Genomic DNA, 17,279 nt, shown 5'->3' with positions numbered 1-17,279 from the left:
CTTCTCCTGGGCAACCAGCAACAGAACAAGGGGACACAGTCTCAAGTTGTGCTGGGGGAGGTCTAGGCTGGATGTTAAGAGGAAGTTGTTGGCAGAGAGTGATTGGCATTGGAATGGGCTGCCCAGGGAGGTGGAGCCTCCTTCCCTGGAGGTGTTCAAGCAAAGCCTGGATGAGGCACTCATTGCCATGGTCTGGCTAGGGCTGGGTGCTAGGCTGGACTGGATGATCTTGGAGGTCTCTTCCAGCCTGGTTGATTCTATGATTCAATGATTTTATGATCTATTTGAGTCTATTATCAGAAACAAGCTGCACTTAAGAAAAGTTCTAAGCACTACACCATGAAGAGAAAAGGTCTTTACAGTTCAGCCTAAAGGGCACTTTTTAGAGATGCTTTTAAAAGCCTTCCTCTAAGAAAAGATATTTGTGCACAGAAGAAAATGTTGTAAAGCAGATAAGGCTTCAAACAGAGGGACATAACTAATTGGCTGACAAAGGCTTCAGTTGATGTGGCTATCTCAAGAGCAATTTTTTTCCCCTTCAGGTCAGACTTTATTAAACTTCATTTACAACATCACTTCATTACCACTCGGACAGCGAGAAACAAACACGTAAATATGCAGCATTTAATTTGTGCCCAGAGAGCCCTAAACTGAAACATCTTTTTCAATAAAGTCTGGGCACTGAGGTAATTTGCCTGGCTCTGCTTGTGAGGCTCTTGCCATTATTAAAATGGAGCTAATCCAAGGCACCAGCACCAGTGCTCCACTCACCCCGTGACTGATAACCTGACATAACAAAGCAAGTAATTGGACAATGAAAGGGTCAGGAGGCCTTGTGCCAAAAGCAGGTGAGAAAGGCAATTGTGCTTCACAGGTTCATGTTTCCCTCCTGGGACTGCTTCCAAGAAGAGCAGCCCCACACCACGTCATGCTGCAGGGGAAGATGCAGAAGTTCCCTAGACTGCAGAACTTTCAAATCATTACTATTTGGTCAGAAGCATCATGGACTTATTTGAGGGAAGGAATGCCATAATGGACTCATCTGAGGGAAGGAATGCCATAATGGACTCATCTGAGGGAAGGAATGCCATAATGGACTCATCTGAGGGAAGGAATGCCACAATGGACTCATCTGAGGGAAGGAATGCCATAATGGACTCATCTGAGGGAAGGAATGCCACAATGGACTCATCTGAGGGAAGGAATGCCACCTAGAAAGATGTTGACAGGCTTGAGAGGTGTGCCAGTGGCCATGGCCAGCCCCATGCACAAATAGAGGCTGGGTGCAGAGTGGGTTGCTCTGAGAAATAAGACTTGGGTGTATTGGTTGATGAGAAGCTCACCATGAGCAGGCAGTGTGCTCATGCAGCTCAGAAGGCAAATCCTATCCTGGCCTGCATCAAGAGAAGTGTGGCCAGCAGGGCAAGAGAGGGGATTCTTCCCCTTTAATCTGCTCCTGTGAGACTCCACCTCAAATACTGTGTCCAGCTCTGCTGTCCCCATCATAAGAAGGACATAGAACTGCTGGAGTGTGTCCCTCGGAGGACCACAAAGATGATCTAAGGGTTGGAACACCTCTGCTCTGAGGATAGGCTCTGTAAATTCAGCCTGGAGAAGACTCTGGGGGGACCTTATAGCTGACCCTACAGGAAATCTGTAGAGGGACTTCTCATAAGGGTGTCTAATGATAGGACAAGGGGGGATGGTTTGAAGCTGAGGGAGAACAGGTTTAGACTGGATCTTAAGAAAAAGCCCTTTAGTAGGAGGGTGGATGTGGAGAGTGGTTGTGGATGCCTCCTTCCTGGATGTGTTTAAGGCCAGGTTGGATGAGGCCTGGAGCAACCAAGTCTGCTTGAGAGGCATCCCTGCCCATAGCAGGGAGGTAGGAGTAGATGATCTCTAAAGGTCCCTCCCAGCCTAAGCCATTCTCCAGCAATACTGTAAACACTGTGCCACCTTTTAAAACAAGTTCAACACCAAAATCACCAAGTGGAACTGGGAACATTAGATGTACTGCTGGCATTTTAACACACTCTGCCTTCCTGTTCCCAAAAACCAGCTCTAGATTTCTGCTCATTAAGCCAGTGCCAGCAGGGAGCATTGCAGCAAAACTGTCATGTCACCTTCAGGCAAGGAAAACTCTGACTGTGCATTAAGGGATTGCAGCCTTGTGAGTTGTGCTTCTTCCTGATGCCACTGGCAGGCAAACAACATCTCAAAAATAATTGCAGTTTAAGACCAATTACTGGAAAGGGAAAGGTGACTTCTGACATAAAGGGGGCATCTCATACGTAACCTTCACGGGGGGGTTTAATCTATTGCCTATTGTTTTACCATGAGCCTGGTGTCCTTCAAAGGGTTTTGACTCTGTGATTTGTGAAGAATGATGACAGGACACACTCTGGCAAAGAGCATCCTGTTCAATGCTTCTGAAAGAAAAGAAACATCTGTTGTGCTAGGCCTGATAGGTCCAAAATAGGCTTAGACATGTCCTGCCTTGCCTAGGCATGTTTTCTGTTCCACTAGAGAGGCAAGCATGGGAAACGGACACAAAAGAACCTGGAGCCACTGAGTCTGGCCTGCCCAGGGTCTTCTGGTAAACAAGGGGCACACACTTAGCTTGTGCCTGCCTTGTGCAAGGCCTGTGCTTCTCCCAAATTAGGGGAGAGTGAGCCTGTGGCTTTGCCTAATACGGTATGGTTTGGCTCACTGCCATCCTGTCTGTGTCCAAAGGACAATTCATCTTGGCCCACATTGATAAAAGGAGATAGGCAGGTGAGCAACCTGCTTTGCTTCCCTGCTCTTTGCTCTGCTCTCTCTCCTGTGCTCAGCTGTGCTCTGCCATTGCCTGCTGCAACTGAACACTGTCTTATTGCTTGCCTGCTAAACTCCACTGCCGTGAGTCACCAGGAGCAGACCCTGGATGCCTGCATGTGATTGGCCTGTGTGGTAGGCATGAGATCGTGCTGAGACTGCACCACATCTGCATCTACACCTGAAAGTCCTGCTCAGAAGTCCTGAACATAACAGATCATCCAGAAGAGCCAGGTCAGAGCTTGTCTGCATCCTTTCCCCAGAAGCCGGGAAGAACTGAGTCTCAACATCCAACAAGACAGAGTCACCTGTAAGCATTTGGGCACTGGCTAGACCAGGGGTCCTCAAACTACAGCCTGTTGGCTGGATATGGCCCCCCAGGGTCCTCAATCTGGCCATCCAGTATTTACAGAACCCCCTTGCCCTTCCTCTACTAGGGTTTTGGGGGGTAAACCAAGCAGCCACTTCCTGCCACTTAATCCGCTTGCTGGCCTCTGCAGCCCACGAGCACCTGCCAGGACTACTGGGCTGGAACCAAACTACAGTCCTGCCCCTGACACTACTGGGCTGGAACCAAACTATAGCCTGGCCCCTGAGAAACTATAATCTGGCCCCCCACAGTGTCTGAGGGACAGTGAACAGTCCTTCTGTTTAAAAAGTTTGAGGACCCCTGGGCTAGACTGCAGCTAAGCCCTGCAAGTCGGGTAGTAACAATCTGTGAGTAAATGCTTAAATGCCTCTTTGTAGCTGTCCATTGCCTTCTGCCACAGAGCAGGAAGAGCTCCTTCAGCCCATCCAGTGGGCAAGCAGCATATTGACCGCGAGCGGCGTTTGACCGCGGGAATCTCCTCTTCCAGTTCTGTTGTTGTTCATATATTTTGCTGGTTCTTACTAGCTCTAGATATCATCCATAGAATGTTTCCATGACTGTGTATCATAGAATCAACAAGGTTGGAAGGGACCACAAGGATCAGCCAGTTCCAACCTCCCTGCCATGGTCAGAGACACCCTACCCTAGATCAGGCTGGCCACAGCCCCATCCAGCCTGGCCTTAAACATCTCCACCCATGGGGCCTCAAGCACCTCCCTGGGCAACCCATTCCAGGCTCTCACCACTCTCATGCCCAACAACTTCCTCCTCATGTCCAGCCTGAACCTGCCCATCTTCAGCTTTGCTCCATTCCTCCTAGTCCTGTCACTCCCCAATAGCCTAAAAAGTCCCTCCCCAGCTCTTTTGTAACCCCCTTCAGATACTGAAAGGCTACAGGAAGGTCACCTGGGAGCCTCCTCTTCTCCAGACTGAACATAGAATCATAGAATTGTAGAACCAAACAGGTTGGAAGAGACCTCCAACATCATCCAGGCCAACCTAGCACCCAGCCCTAGCCAGTCAACCAGACCATGGCACTAAGTGCCTCAGCCAGGCTTTGCTTGAACACCTCCAGGGACAGTGCCTCCACCACCTCCCTGGGCAGCCCATTCCAATGCCAATCACTCTCTCTGTGAAGAACTTCCTCCTAACATCCAGCCTATACTTCCCCTGGCACAACTTGAGACTGTGTCCCCTTGTTCTATTGTGTAAGAAGCCAGGTATTACTAAAATGAGTGGTCAGGGGTGGTGAGAGTTCTGAACAGCAAAATCAATAAACAATATTGATTTTAGAAAAGTATCATCTCGCATCAATTAATTCCCCCTCTGCAACAACACCTCAAAGGCCTTTTCATCACTTTTTAGTTGTCTACATGTTTTTTAATACTATCTCCATATTCCAAGAAAGTGTTGCACTTCTTTTTTCTTTAATGTAGATTCATTTTTCCAGCTACAGCTTCTTAGGCTATGAATGTTACAAATTCCTCTCAAAGGCTGGGATTTATCATTTTGGAAATATATTCATTTCTGGGCTCCCTCAGACACTCAGGAAAGTGACATTTATAAAACACACACAGAAATCTGAATTCAGGCTCTATTCATCTAGAGCTACCTCCCCAAAATTCTCTTCTAAATTGCCTCTCTGTTATACAGTGGACACAGGGGTTGAGATACGGAAGAGTATTCCTCTGAAGCCCAGGCAGCTGGAAAGTCTCTCGCTGTTTAGTGACAATGCCTTTTGGTTCAGAGCACTCTGCAAAAGGGCACTGCTCTGCTCATACCTATCAATTATTCCTGTAAAACACTGCTGAAAAGAGACTCCACTTTCTAACTGCAATAGATAATGAACTAATGATAAATCTTTGCAAGAGCAGACTGGTTCTAATTTGCCCTGACTGAATTTGGATGACATAGAATCATAGAATCAACCAGGTTGGAAGAGACCTCCAAGATCAGCCAGTCCAAACTAGCACCCAGCCCTATCCAGTCAACCAGACCATGGCACCGAGTGCCTCATCCAGGCTTTTTCAATGGGAAATCCAGCTCATTCCAATGCCAATCACTCTCTCTGTGAAGAACTTCCTCTTAACATCCAGCCTAGACCTACCCCAGCACAACTTGAGACTGTGTCCCTTTGTTCTGTTGATGGTTGCCCAGGAGAAGAGACCAACCCCACCTGGCTACAATGTCCCTTCAGGTAGTTGTAGACAGCAATGAGGTCTGGCCTGAGCCTCCTCTTCTGCAGGCTGCACACCCCCAGCTCCCTCAGCCTCTCCTCACAGGGCTGTGCTCCAGGCCCCTCACCAGCTTTGTTGCCCTTCTCTGGACATGTTCCAGCACCTCAACATCTCTCTTGAACTGAGGGGCCCAGAACTGGACACAGCACTCAAGCTGTGGCCTGACCAGTGCTGAGTATAGGGGAAGAATAACCTCCCTTGTCCTGCTGGCCACACTGTTCCTGATGCAGGCCAGGATGCCATTGGCTCTCTTGGCCACCTGGGCACACTGCTGGCTCATCTTCAGCCTACTATCTATCAGTACCTCCAGTACATGAACAGCTCAGTGTTTTAAATGGAGTAGATAGCAGCACTTTCACTTATGATGCATGTGGTGGGGTTGCATTTCAGTTTAGTTCCCTTGTCGCAGGCATAGCTTATGTCACTTTGATGTCTCCATCCATGATTTGTGGATGCAATCAGACACAGTGCTTAAACATCAAATAACAAACTGCACCTGCTAATAATGGAATATTATGCTGTTTGTGAAACCACAGCTCCTGCAGGCTGCATAATTTGTGCCATAAGTTCATTAACTGTAGATATTTACATATTGAATAATAGGATATGAAAAATGAGAGACTGAAACAACTTACTCAAGTGCTAGAAAGGTAATGAATGGATGCTTGGTATTAGTTACAGTAGCAGATTAACATTGAGCTAATTTGTGGTAGGTTGACCCTGACTGGACATCAGGTGCCCACAAAAGCTGCTCTGTCAATCCTCTTCCTCAACTGGGCAGCAAGGAGAGAAAACACAATGAAAGGTTCGTGGGTAGAGAGGACTACACAGAGGTTGCTCACCAGTTACTGTCAGGGGCAAAACAGACTCGACTGAAGGAAATTAATTGAACTTATTACCAATCAAATCACAGTAAGGTAATGAGAAAAAAGCATCAGATCTGAAAAAAGATCTTCCCCTCACCCCTCACTTCTTCCCAGTCTCAGCTTCACTCCTGATTTTCTCTACTTCTTCCCCCAGAGTGGTGCAGAAGAACAGAGAAATGGGGGTTATGGGCAGATCATCACATATTGTCTGTGAAGTCCTTTCTTCCTTGCTCTTGCCCTACTTCAGCATGGGTCCTCCTCCTACAGGAGATTGTCTTCCATGAACTTCTCCAATGAAATTCCCTCTCATGGTGCTACAGACCTGCAGGTCCATCTTGAAGCTGGCTGACACTGACTCTATCTCTTAGGAGGAAAGACTGAGGGAATTGGGACTGTTCAGTCTGGAGAGGAGAAGGTTCCAAGGTGACCTTATTGTGGCCTTCCAGTATCTTAAGGGGGCTACAAGAAAGCTGGGAGGAGGGACTTTTTAAGATGTCAGGTAGTGATAGGACTGGGGGGAATGGAACAAAACTAGAAATGGGTAGATTCAGACTGGGTGTTAGGAAGAAGTTCTTCACCAGGAGGGTGGTGAGACCCTGGAATGGGTTGCCCAAGGAGGTGGTAGCAGCCTCATCCCTGGAGGTGTTTAAGGCCAGGCTGGATGAGGCTCTAGACATTCTGATCTAGTGTGAGGTGTCCCTGCCCATGGCAAGGCGGTTGGAACTGGATGATCCTTCTGGTCCCTTCCAACCTTGACTAATTCTGTGATTCTATCAGACATAGGGGAAGCTTCTAGCAGCTGCTACCCAAATGTAGCCATGCAAACCCAATGCAACATCTGATCTTCTCCAAAGACCAAGAAAGCTTAGTTTTGCCAAGTGCCAGTTTGTCCTAAAGGGAAGCCTGATAGTAATAGATGACATCCTCTATGTGGCCTGGCCCAACATGCCTGCACAGTTTGGATGATCATCACATGCATAGCTGTCCTGGTGCTCCCTAGAATGCACCTGACACAGTGCATGCCTGCAGGTATCTTTCTCTCTGTAAAAAATGCTCAGGGGTCACCCAAATCAATTTTAGTGGTCACCTCTTTCTCTAGTGGGTTTTAGTATGTGCAGAGTAATCTCAATGTGGCAAGGAAAGAATATGAACACCAAAGGAAAACTAGCAGCCAGGAAAATGTTCCCAACATGACCTGCAGCTTTCTCTTGGCCACCACACAAACTCTGCTGGCAAGCTACAAAGAGTTAGTAGGCCATAGCCTGGGTTATAAACTGTATGCATGGTTGGTCAAAATTAACACCTTTAGCAGCAATAAATTAGAAAGATATTATTCTTTCAGTATTGGCTGGATATTAGGAGGAAGTTCTTCACAGAGAGAGTGATTTCCCATTGGAATGGGCTGCCCAGGGAGGTGGTGGAGGCACCATGCCTGGAGGTGTTCAAGAAAAGCCTGGCTGAGGCACTTAGTGCCATGGTCTGGTTGATTGGCTAGGGCTGGGTGCTAGGTTGGGCTGGATGATCTTGGAGGTCTCTTCCAACCTGGTTGATTCTATGATTCTATTCTTTCAGTAAGTGAATAAACTGAAGCTATCACTGAAAACCAAACTTAAGAGTAAACCCCAAAGGCACTGACATTTCTTTGTGCACTGCTTTTCGAGAATCAAGCCCTGTAAGCTAAGTTTATGGAACACCTTTTCTCATGCAGGTCTGCAAAGGCCACTTGGGATCTGGAAGTCAGCTTCTTTTCTGCCTGTGAATCACAACCAGCAGCAGCATTTATGTAACAGGGGCCTCATGAACAATTGAAGTGATGACTCATGAACCAGAAAGAAAGCAGATCAGTCCCAGATAACTGTTTTGGCTGTGGAGGACTAACAAAAACAATAACAAGTAGTAGTAGATGTCATTTTTGCCAGAGAGACAGAGGGTAATTGACTATGCTCAGGAGCAATAGCTGTTGATGGTAACAGCTCTTTGGCATCGTTACTTTCTGAGCACAGCTGTATTTAAAGTTTCAGTCTTTGAAGTTCTGGTTTTTTTTAATGCTCACTCTTTATTTCTACCTTTTATCCCACTTTGACACGGTCATATGTCTATTTTGGTTTTACACTCAGGGATGAGTCAGGAGTCACAGAGATACTATACTGTGTGCTCTTTCTGTCAGCTGTAATTTCTCTCAACATTCATCATTTCAAACCAGGCTTCGAGTTGCTGCTAAATATAACTCTCCTTCTTACTGAACACACGTTTCTAGCCTCTGAAGTCCTGTCCCATCAGCACCAAGTTACAGCCTCAATAAGAGAAACTGCTTTGCAGAGCTCCTACTACCTCACCATAGAATCATAGAATCAACCAGGTTGGAAGAGATCTCCAAGATCATCCAGTCCAACCTAGCACCCAGCCCTAACCAATCAACTAGACCATGGCACTAAGTGCCTCATCCAGTCTTTTCTTGAAGACAATGAACCTATCTATGTCTGTCTGCAAACTTGAAAAGTCATTAAATGATCATAGGATGTTAGGGGTTGGAAGGGACCCAAGGAGATCACTGAGTCCAACTCCCCTGCCAGAGCAGGACCATACTACCTAACACAGATCACAGAGGAACACATCCAGACAGGCCTTCAAAGTCTCCAGAGAAGGAGACTCCACAACCTCTCTAGGGAGCCTGTTCCAGTGCTCTATAACCCTTACAGTAAAGAAGTTCCCCCTTGTGTTGAGGTGGAACCTCTTTTGCTGCAGCTGACACCCATAATGATAGCACACTGCATCCAAAAAAGATCCCTAAACAGAACTTTCAGACTCAGATTAACACAACTTTCAGGTTGTACCTGCTAGGTATATTTATGAGATATTAAAAGGTATTTTTATGAGATATTAAATATGAGATATTTACTACTACAATAAAAGTGAAGCTTGTACTGTGCTTCTCTCTCCTATCTTTTTGTGTTGTCTCCAATGAACAAACACCTATTGTATATTTCTACTGCCTCTTGTATACAGCAGCTGCATATCAGCTGCCAGATGTTGTCCCAGAAATGGCAGCTGCTGCTTGAGGCTGGAAGCAAATGCCATTAGAGATGCCCTGGTGACAGCTTTGACACCTGTGGTGGTGATGTTTAAATTTTTAATCAGGCATGGTAACACAAAAACCACAGTTTGGATTGCTCCTGAAAGCATCTTCTTTTATCTGGGAGATGCAAAGATCATTGTGTGGGTAGAAGACAAAATGAGATTGGCTGCTTTTTGGAAAACACCTGAAACTAGTTCATGAAGCACATTCCTCATCCAGTAGCTGTGAGGAGAGCTGCTTTTTAAGGCACTAAGTAATGTTTTCCCCTAAAGCAATTAATTACTTTTACACTGAAACACTTGTAGATAGAAATATGGCAAACATGAAGAAAAGGGCCTGAATACTACCTTCACTCTTATAGGACAAGTTCCCCTTTTCTGATTCTTAACTATCCTGTTCTCTCTTCCTACCCCGAACCAATGTACACTGAAAAGCAGGGAGAAGGGTCAGAACAAGGAGACACAATCTCAAGTTGTGCTGGGGGAGGTATAGGCTTGATATTGGAAGGAATTTCTTCACTGAGAGAGTGTTTTGCCATTGGAGTGAGCTGCCCAGGGAGGTGGTGGAGTTGCCATCCCTGGAGGTGTTGAAGCAAAGCCTGGCTGAGGCACTTAGTGCCATGGTCTGGTTGACTGGATAGAGCTAGGTAATAGGTTGAACTGGATGATCTTGGAGGTCTCCTCCAACCTGCATAATTCTATGAGTTATGCTGTTCAACTTGGTTATCATTCTCCCCCTGTTTTCCATACTTTCACTAATTCAGTGATCTGTTCCTTAGTCTGGAATCCTTTCATTCTTTACTACTGGATATAGAGAGCACCAAACCTAGCAAAGCTTCCACAGGAGAGTGGTGTGCTATAGCTGGAGAGTATGAGTGTGAATTCATTGGGAAATAGCTGCAGAACGTTAGCACCTTTTCCTGGGGTCTGCAACATATACCTGTTCAGACTTCTCAGCTGCATGATCTTGACATTGTACCCAAAGTTATCTCAATATTGATGAATTCATTTCAGATTCCCTTTCTCATTTCATGCTGTTAAGTGAACACTTTGTTGCCTGCACTCACCACTTGCTGGGTATTTTGCTGTGCTCTGCCTGTCAGCAAGCCACTGCAGTGCATTTTTCTCTTTGTAGTGTTACTGAGAAATGTGATTTGGAAACTGCAGTGTGAACAGCTCTGTTCAGTTTTCCTCTCTCTTCCTTCACAGGAAAAACACAGGGCTAACACAACTGAGTGAAAATACATGAGCAGTCAGTAGTCAGAGGAAAATGAACCAACAACCACACAAAACTAAGGAAAGGTAAAGATGTATAATTCAGCCTTTTGCCAGTGTATAAGTTCTCAGGCCAAAGCCACAAACTGTTCTCTCATCTCATCCAGGGGAAAACTTTTCACAGAGAAGCAATATGTTATATATTGCCTGGGGAGGTGGTTAGGGCCCCATCCCTGGAGGTATTCAAAGTGAGGCTCAACAGAGCTCTGGGCAACCTGATTTAGTTGAGAATGCTCTTGCTGACTGCAGAGGTGGTTGGAGTGGATGACCTTTGCAGGTCCCTTCCAACCCAGACCATTCTATGTTTCTGTATATGAACAACCAGAAAACAGACCTGCTATTAAAATCTTCCAGAGCTGAGATTCAGAATGTTGCACAGTCATACCAAAAGGAGTTTATTGTTATTAAATTTAATAAATAACCTAGACATTAAGTGGTCATACTGCTTAGTTTAAACCTAAGGGTTATGCAGTTGTTACTCTGCAGGGAGTGGGAGGGAGAGGACAAAGGATGCACCTATTTCATTTGGGATTATCATTCAATTTGGAAACTAACATGATCATAAAACATACATGTTAGGGCTTAATTTAAGGTCAGGGTTGTATGTTAAAAAAGACTGCTACCCTTGATTTGAAAATGATTAGCCTAAGTCATGTCACACAACCTCATTTTGATACTCTGAGTTCAGAAAATGAACAATTACTGATGCTGGCAAGAAGTCACAGCAAGGCCAAATGAGATTATTAAGAAATCAAACTGCAAGTCAGTGTCAGAACAGAAATTGAAATGAATAATCAAACAGGCAGAACATTCATGCAGCCTAGGCAGCAAAGTCCAATTAGATGGGCTTGAAAGCCACAGGAAAACTCTGTAGCATGCACTTAAATCATCAACCTGAAAAAGTTTTCTGTTCAAAATGTTGTAATAAGTGTTGTAATACTCAAACTATAAAGTGATCTCACAGCTTTCACTGCTGCCTTTGACACACAAACAGATCTGCAATTGGTTTAAAACCATTGGGCAAATCATAGATTCAACCAGGATGGAAGAAACCTTCAAGCTCAGCCAGTCCAACCTATCACCCAGCCCTATCCAATCACAGTATCACACAGTATCATCAGGGTTGGAAGAGACCTCACAGATCATCAAGTCCAACCCTTTAGCACAGAGCTCAAGGCTAGACCATGGCACCAAGTGCCATGTCCAACCTTGCCTTGAACTGTCCCAGGGATGGCGACTCCACCACCTCCCCGGGCAGCCCATTCCAGTGTCCAATGACTCTCTCAGTGAAGAACTTTCTCCTCACCTCAAGCCTAAATCTCCCCTGGTGCAGCCTGAGGCTGTGTCCTCTTGTTCTGGTGCTGGCCACCTGAGAGAAGAGAGCAACCTCCTCCTGGCCACAACCACCCCTCAGGTGGTCAACTAGACCATGGCACTAAGTGCCTCATCTATGTATCAATAAGGACTGTCAAGTCTGTGTTTATTTTCTGTACTTCTTCAGTGTCTCTCCTGGTGCAAGCAGGGCAGAACTGTAGGAGGTGAAGCTGAACAGCTGCGTGTTGGGTTTGGTTACATGGATGCTGGGTTACAGCTCCTGCTGTCACTGATATGTTGCCATGAAACATGATAAATGAACAATAGCTGCAACTGCAGCACCAGAGGTGCTAACTTCCAGCTTATTTGAATAAATACTTGATGGTAACTGGCTGATAATGTTGTTATAGACTTAGATCCACCAGTACCCACATTCATTCAAAAACACTTAAAGAAATGAAGCATTTTCATTATTCTAGAGAGAAGCAGCTTCCATGTCCCCCCCCCCCCCCATGTTCTCCAAAGAATTTTGCCTTTCAAGCACACAGGTAGGAAGGATTCCATGAAAGAAAAGAAGATAATGTACAGCACCTACATAAATGACCAAAGTCTGTCAGCTGAAATTATTCTACCATTTCCACCAGTGGCATCATGGCAATGCACATTAACATGAGTGTTGAGTCTAACAGACATAGGCTCATGGAGGGCAGGTCCTGCTTGAAGGACCTGATCTCCTTCTACAAGATGACTCACTCAGTGGGTTGAGGAAAAGGCTATGGATGTTGTTGAGAAGGATGACTGTAATGGCCTGTTGTGGTCTTCAGTCCACACATCTGATTCTCCTTTAGGCTACACTTTCCAACTATTCCAGCAATAAAGAGTCTACATTTAGGCACTCTTAAAAGCATTTTTGCAGTACTACAACAGACTAAAGAGTTTTCAGAGTAACCAAAAAAAAACCCAACCCCAGACCCTCAGGTTCTACACAGCTTTAAATCTTGACCAGTTTTTCAAGGAAGTTCTCTTACCTCTTTTTCCATTTGAAGTCCTTCTGCTCTGATATTTCTCTCAAATACTTCTCTCTTTTCTGTCTGTGGATTGGATTTTCTATACACCAGGATGTAGTCAATCCGACATTTTCCATCTCTAAAATACAGTCCATTGGTTTTGTTCTTATCAGGTACTTCCTGCAAAAAGAGTCAGCCATCTCAGTGGTGTTCATTTGCCTTGCTCATTGCTTCATTTCTGTTTATTTTCAGTAATGCTCAACAGGAAATGTAAGGAACTGGAAAAAGCTATTCAAATGTTCAGGTGTTTTACACCTGTTCAGTAACAGTATTCTCTGTTTCATTTTATATGGAAGAAGTTAATTCTCATTTTATGGAAAGTGGGAGGGAGGAGAGGAGGAAGGTTGGCTTGTGCTTTCTATTCTCTTTTATCTCATGCTTATATAACCAAGTATCTGTCTAAGGCCTCCTGGTTTTAAACTGAGGAAGTCTGCATGCTTTCAGATGAACTACCTGAAGGGAGGCTGTAGCCAGGTGGGGTTGGTCTCTTCTGCCAGGCAAGCAGCAACACAACAAGGGGACACAGTCTCAAGTTGTGCCAGGGGAAGTCTAGGCTGGAAGTTAGGAGGAATTTGTTGGCAGAGAGAGTGATTGGCATTGGAATGGGCTGCCCAGGGAGGTGGTGGAGTCACCATCCTTGGAGGTGTTCTAGAAAAGCCTGGATGAGGCACTTAGTGCCATGGTCTGGTTGACTGGCTAGGGCTGGGTGCTAGGTTGGACTGGATGATCTTGGAGTTCTCTTCCAACCTGGTTGATTCAATGATTCTATGTAATATTTCCAGAAGGTATTGGTGCCTCATCTCTGATAATTTTGCTCCCTCCATTCAATCATTACACAAGTTTGTTTCAAAGAGCCCTAAAAAATGAAATTGGTAGGATCATCAGGAATCCCAGAGGCAGAATATCATAGTCATTTATCTCACTTGTGAGACATTGTAAGAAAGAATAAATCAATCTAGGAAATTTTGTATCTGACTGAAAAGAAAAATACAGTCTCTTTTCCTGCTGTGACCTATGCTTTCAATTAAAGTAGAGTTTGCATGCACATGATCATCTCTGTTGGATATAATCCATGTTGGACTGGGACAAGACAGTCATCCTACCCAGATCCAGTAAACACTGAAAAGCAGGGAGAAGGGTCAGAACAAGGAGGCACAGACTCAAGTTGTGCTGGGGGAGGTCTAGGCTGGATGTTAGGAGGAAGTTGTTGGCAGAGAGAGTGATTGGCATTGGAATGGGCTGCCCAGGGAGGTGGTGGAGTTGCCATCCCTGGAGGTGTTCAAGCAAAGCCTGGATGAGGCACTTAGTGCCATGGTTTAATTGATTGGATAGGGCTGGGTGCTAGGTTGGCCTGGATGATGTTGGAGGTCTCTTCCAACCTGCTTGATTCTATGATTCTATATTTCTGATTCTATTGACAAAAGTGAACATAATAAGAGGACAAATGATTCTTACATAAAACCAGCAACAATTATTTCAACTCAAAGAACTTAGTGTAAGCTATCTTCCTAATTCTACTGACAAAAGTGGACATAGTAAGGGGACAAATTATTTCTATAGGAAAAAAACAACAAAAAATATTCCAATTCAAATAATTTAGTGTAAGCTATCCTCCTGAATTCTATTGGCAAAAATAAGAGGACAAATCATTCCTGCAGAAACCCCCCAAATAAATACTCCAATCCAAAGAATTTAGTGTAAGCTGTTTTCTTGATTCTCTGCAGGCATTTTGATTAAGTGGAATACTCAATGGAATGTCTCAAGTGTTCCATTCCCTTTGGTATATTCAGTTTACTGAAAGCAGAAGAAGGAATTTTTTCTAAGGTTCTTTTATTACAATGCCTGAGTCCTGATACAGCTTAATGCAGACTTGATATAGTGGAACAGTTCTCTGAACTGGAAAAGAAGGCAAGTAAAAAGATTTAAGCCCTAAGGAAATAACAGCAACAAACCATTTATATCTATAGTGCATAGCATGCTGACAAATGATATTATGAAAATATCACAAATGCTTTTCCCAGAGCATTAAACACAAAAACAGCTCAAAAAGCAGAGTTTATGATATTCCATTTAAAAAAATCTGGGTTGAGAAGATGTATATATATAAAAGAAAACCCCAAACCCAAAGGGTATTCAAGGTTATTTCAGTAAAGGAAGACTGGCTCAGTTTGGTGGTCCTGCTCTGGTTTCTAAGCCTCCTGATGGAACATTGTTCCTGTTCTGTAGGTCTCAGGGTCACTGATTGCATTTTAGCAAGCAAAGTGGTGTAACAGAGAAGGAGCTGTACAGAAAGCAGTTTATGCTGAAGATCTATTATCCATACTTGAGGGCTTTGAGCCTACTGAAGGGACACTGTAGCCAGGTGGGGGTTGGCCTCTTCTCCCAGGCAACCAGCAATAGAACAAGGGGACACAGTCTTAAGTTGTGCTGGGGGAGGTCTAGGCTGGATGTTAGGAGGAAGTTGTTGGCAGAGAGTGATTGGCATTGGAATGGGCTGCCCAGGGAGGTGGTGGAGTCTCCATCCCTGGAGATGTTGAAGCAAAGCCTGGATGAGGCACTTAGTGCCATGGTCTGGTTGATCGGCTAGGGCTGGGTGCTAGGTTGGACTGGATGATCTTGGAGGTCTCTGCCAACCTGGATGATTCTATGATTCTATGATTATGGTACTGCTCTGGCAGGGAGGTTGGGCTCAATGATCTCCAGAGGTCTCTTCCAAACCCTAGCATCCTGTGATCCTGAGAATATAGTGTCAGATAAACTTCTCAGAGTAAGCAGGGAAATAAGACCCTTTGTAACTTAGATGTGAAGCTGAGAAAGAGCCATAAGTAAAGGGAAGGATTAAATTGTGAACAAGGTTAAACATATCTCTAGGTGCCCTAAATTTTGTTGCTTTAATTATCTATCTAAGCATTCCACAACTACAGCTCTCTATGGGCTGAATTTCTAGTGCCAGGAAAATCTCTCTCCTCAGTGTTTCACAAAAGAATTAGCACCACAAAACCCTCTAGCTCCTAAAAAAGAGGTAGGCTATAATTATATAAGAAGGTGTCCAGAGAAGGGGGATGAAGCTGGTGAGGGGCCTGGAACACAAAACCTATGAGGAGAGGCTGAAGGAAATGGGGGTATGCAGCCTGGAGAAGAGGAGGCTCAGGGGGGATCTCATTGCTGTCTACAACTACCTGAAGGGAGGCTGTAGACAGGTGGGGTTGGTCTCTTCTCTCAAGCAATCAGCAACAGAACAAGGGGACACAGTCTCAAGCTGTGCCAGGGCAGGTCTAGGCTGGATGTTAGGAGGAAGTTGTTGGCAGAGAGAGTGATTGGCATTGGAATGGGCTGCCCAGGGAAGTGGAGTCACCATCCCTGGAGGTGTTGAAGAAAAGACTCTATGGGGCACTTAGTGCCATGGTCTGGTTGACTGGCTAGGGCTGGGTGCTAGCTTGGCCTGGACAATCTTGGAGGTCTCTTCCAACCTGGTTGACTCTATGATTCTATATATTCTAAACTTTATGCAAACTAGTAAAGAAAATAAGGGCAGAGCAGGGGCTTCAGCATCATCCTACAGCTTACTATGCTTTTTAATGTTAGCTTGGTCCCTGTCAGTTTTGATCTGCACCAATCACCCCTCAGGGTGACTACCTCTCAGGGAAAAGTTGTCCATGATTTTCAGAAGCAGTGGATGGTTCAGAAGTGGTGACAATAAATACCTGCATAGACTTTTCACTGGGGGTGCATGAAAACAATTTTAACTTGAGATACTCTGTATTTCAGTGATCTCAGAATGAAAAACGAGTCCTGTGCTAGTTTGAGCCTAGGTGGGATATTTTAATGAGAGGAATTAGATTATGGCCTGTAAAAAGGAAACAATGGTGATGTCTGCTGCACTCACAGGCTTGCTGAGATGTATAAAATCAACAACACAAACACAGATAACAGAGTTGCTCTCTGGATCTGGCTGCCTGCACTTTTCTCCCTAACCTGCCATCTGTGTAACTAATCCTTCTGCTTCCTAACGCCTCTGTCTGATTCTCCAAACTCACCTTGAATGTAAGGCAAAGTCTGGGGATAAGGTAGAGGGTGGAAAGGAGGTGGAAGGGTGGTTGGGAGCCCCTCCTGGGGGCTCTGGTTTCTGGGAGGGCTGTTGTGTCTCTGTATTACCTTTTTACCTTGTCTATTTCTGTCTATAGCTGTACATGTTGTAAATACCTGCTTGTCTATTATGCTAAGCTGTAAATAGAAAGCTTCATTCTAATGTCCAGCTCAG

At 45.0% G+C, this 17,279-nt stretch overlaps 1 protein-coding gene across 6 annotated transcripts in view; it reads right to left on the bottom strand.

Annotated features, from left to right (window-relative positions):
- The window catches only part of ANO4 (anoctamin 4), a 231,837-nt gene that overhangs the window by 93,802 nt on the left and 120,756 nt on the right, over positions 1 to 17,279 (bottom strand). For all 6 annotated transcript variants that reach the window (XR_010304974.1, XM_064155007.1, XM_064155008.1 and 3 more), the window contains one exon: positions 12,980 to 13,138. Coding sequence is in view for 5 of the 6 variants with exons in the window: in XM_064155007.1 (XP_064011077.1) it covers positions 12,980 to 13,138 (159 nt within the window). In the remaining variant the exon portion in view is untranslated. The remainder of the gene's footprint in view (positions 1 to 12,979; positions 13,139 to 17,279) is intronic.

Source organism: Pogoniulus pusillus, chromosome 15 (assembly GCF_015220805.1).
Source record: "Pogoniulus pusillus isolate bPogPus1 chromosome 15, bPogPus1.pri, whole genome shotgun sequence".
Classification (NCBI taxonomy): domain Eukaryota; kingdom Metazoa; phylum Chordata; class Aves; order Piciformes; family Lybiidae; genus Pogoniulus; species Pogoniulus pusillus.
The sequence above is the reverse complement of the archived record's forward strand: the minus strand, read 5'-3'. Positions and strand labels throughout refer to the sequence as shown.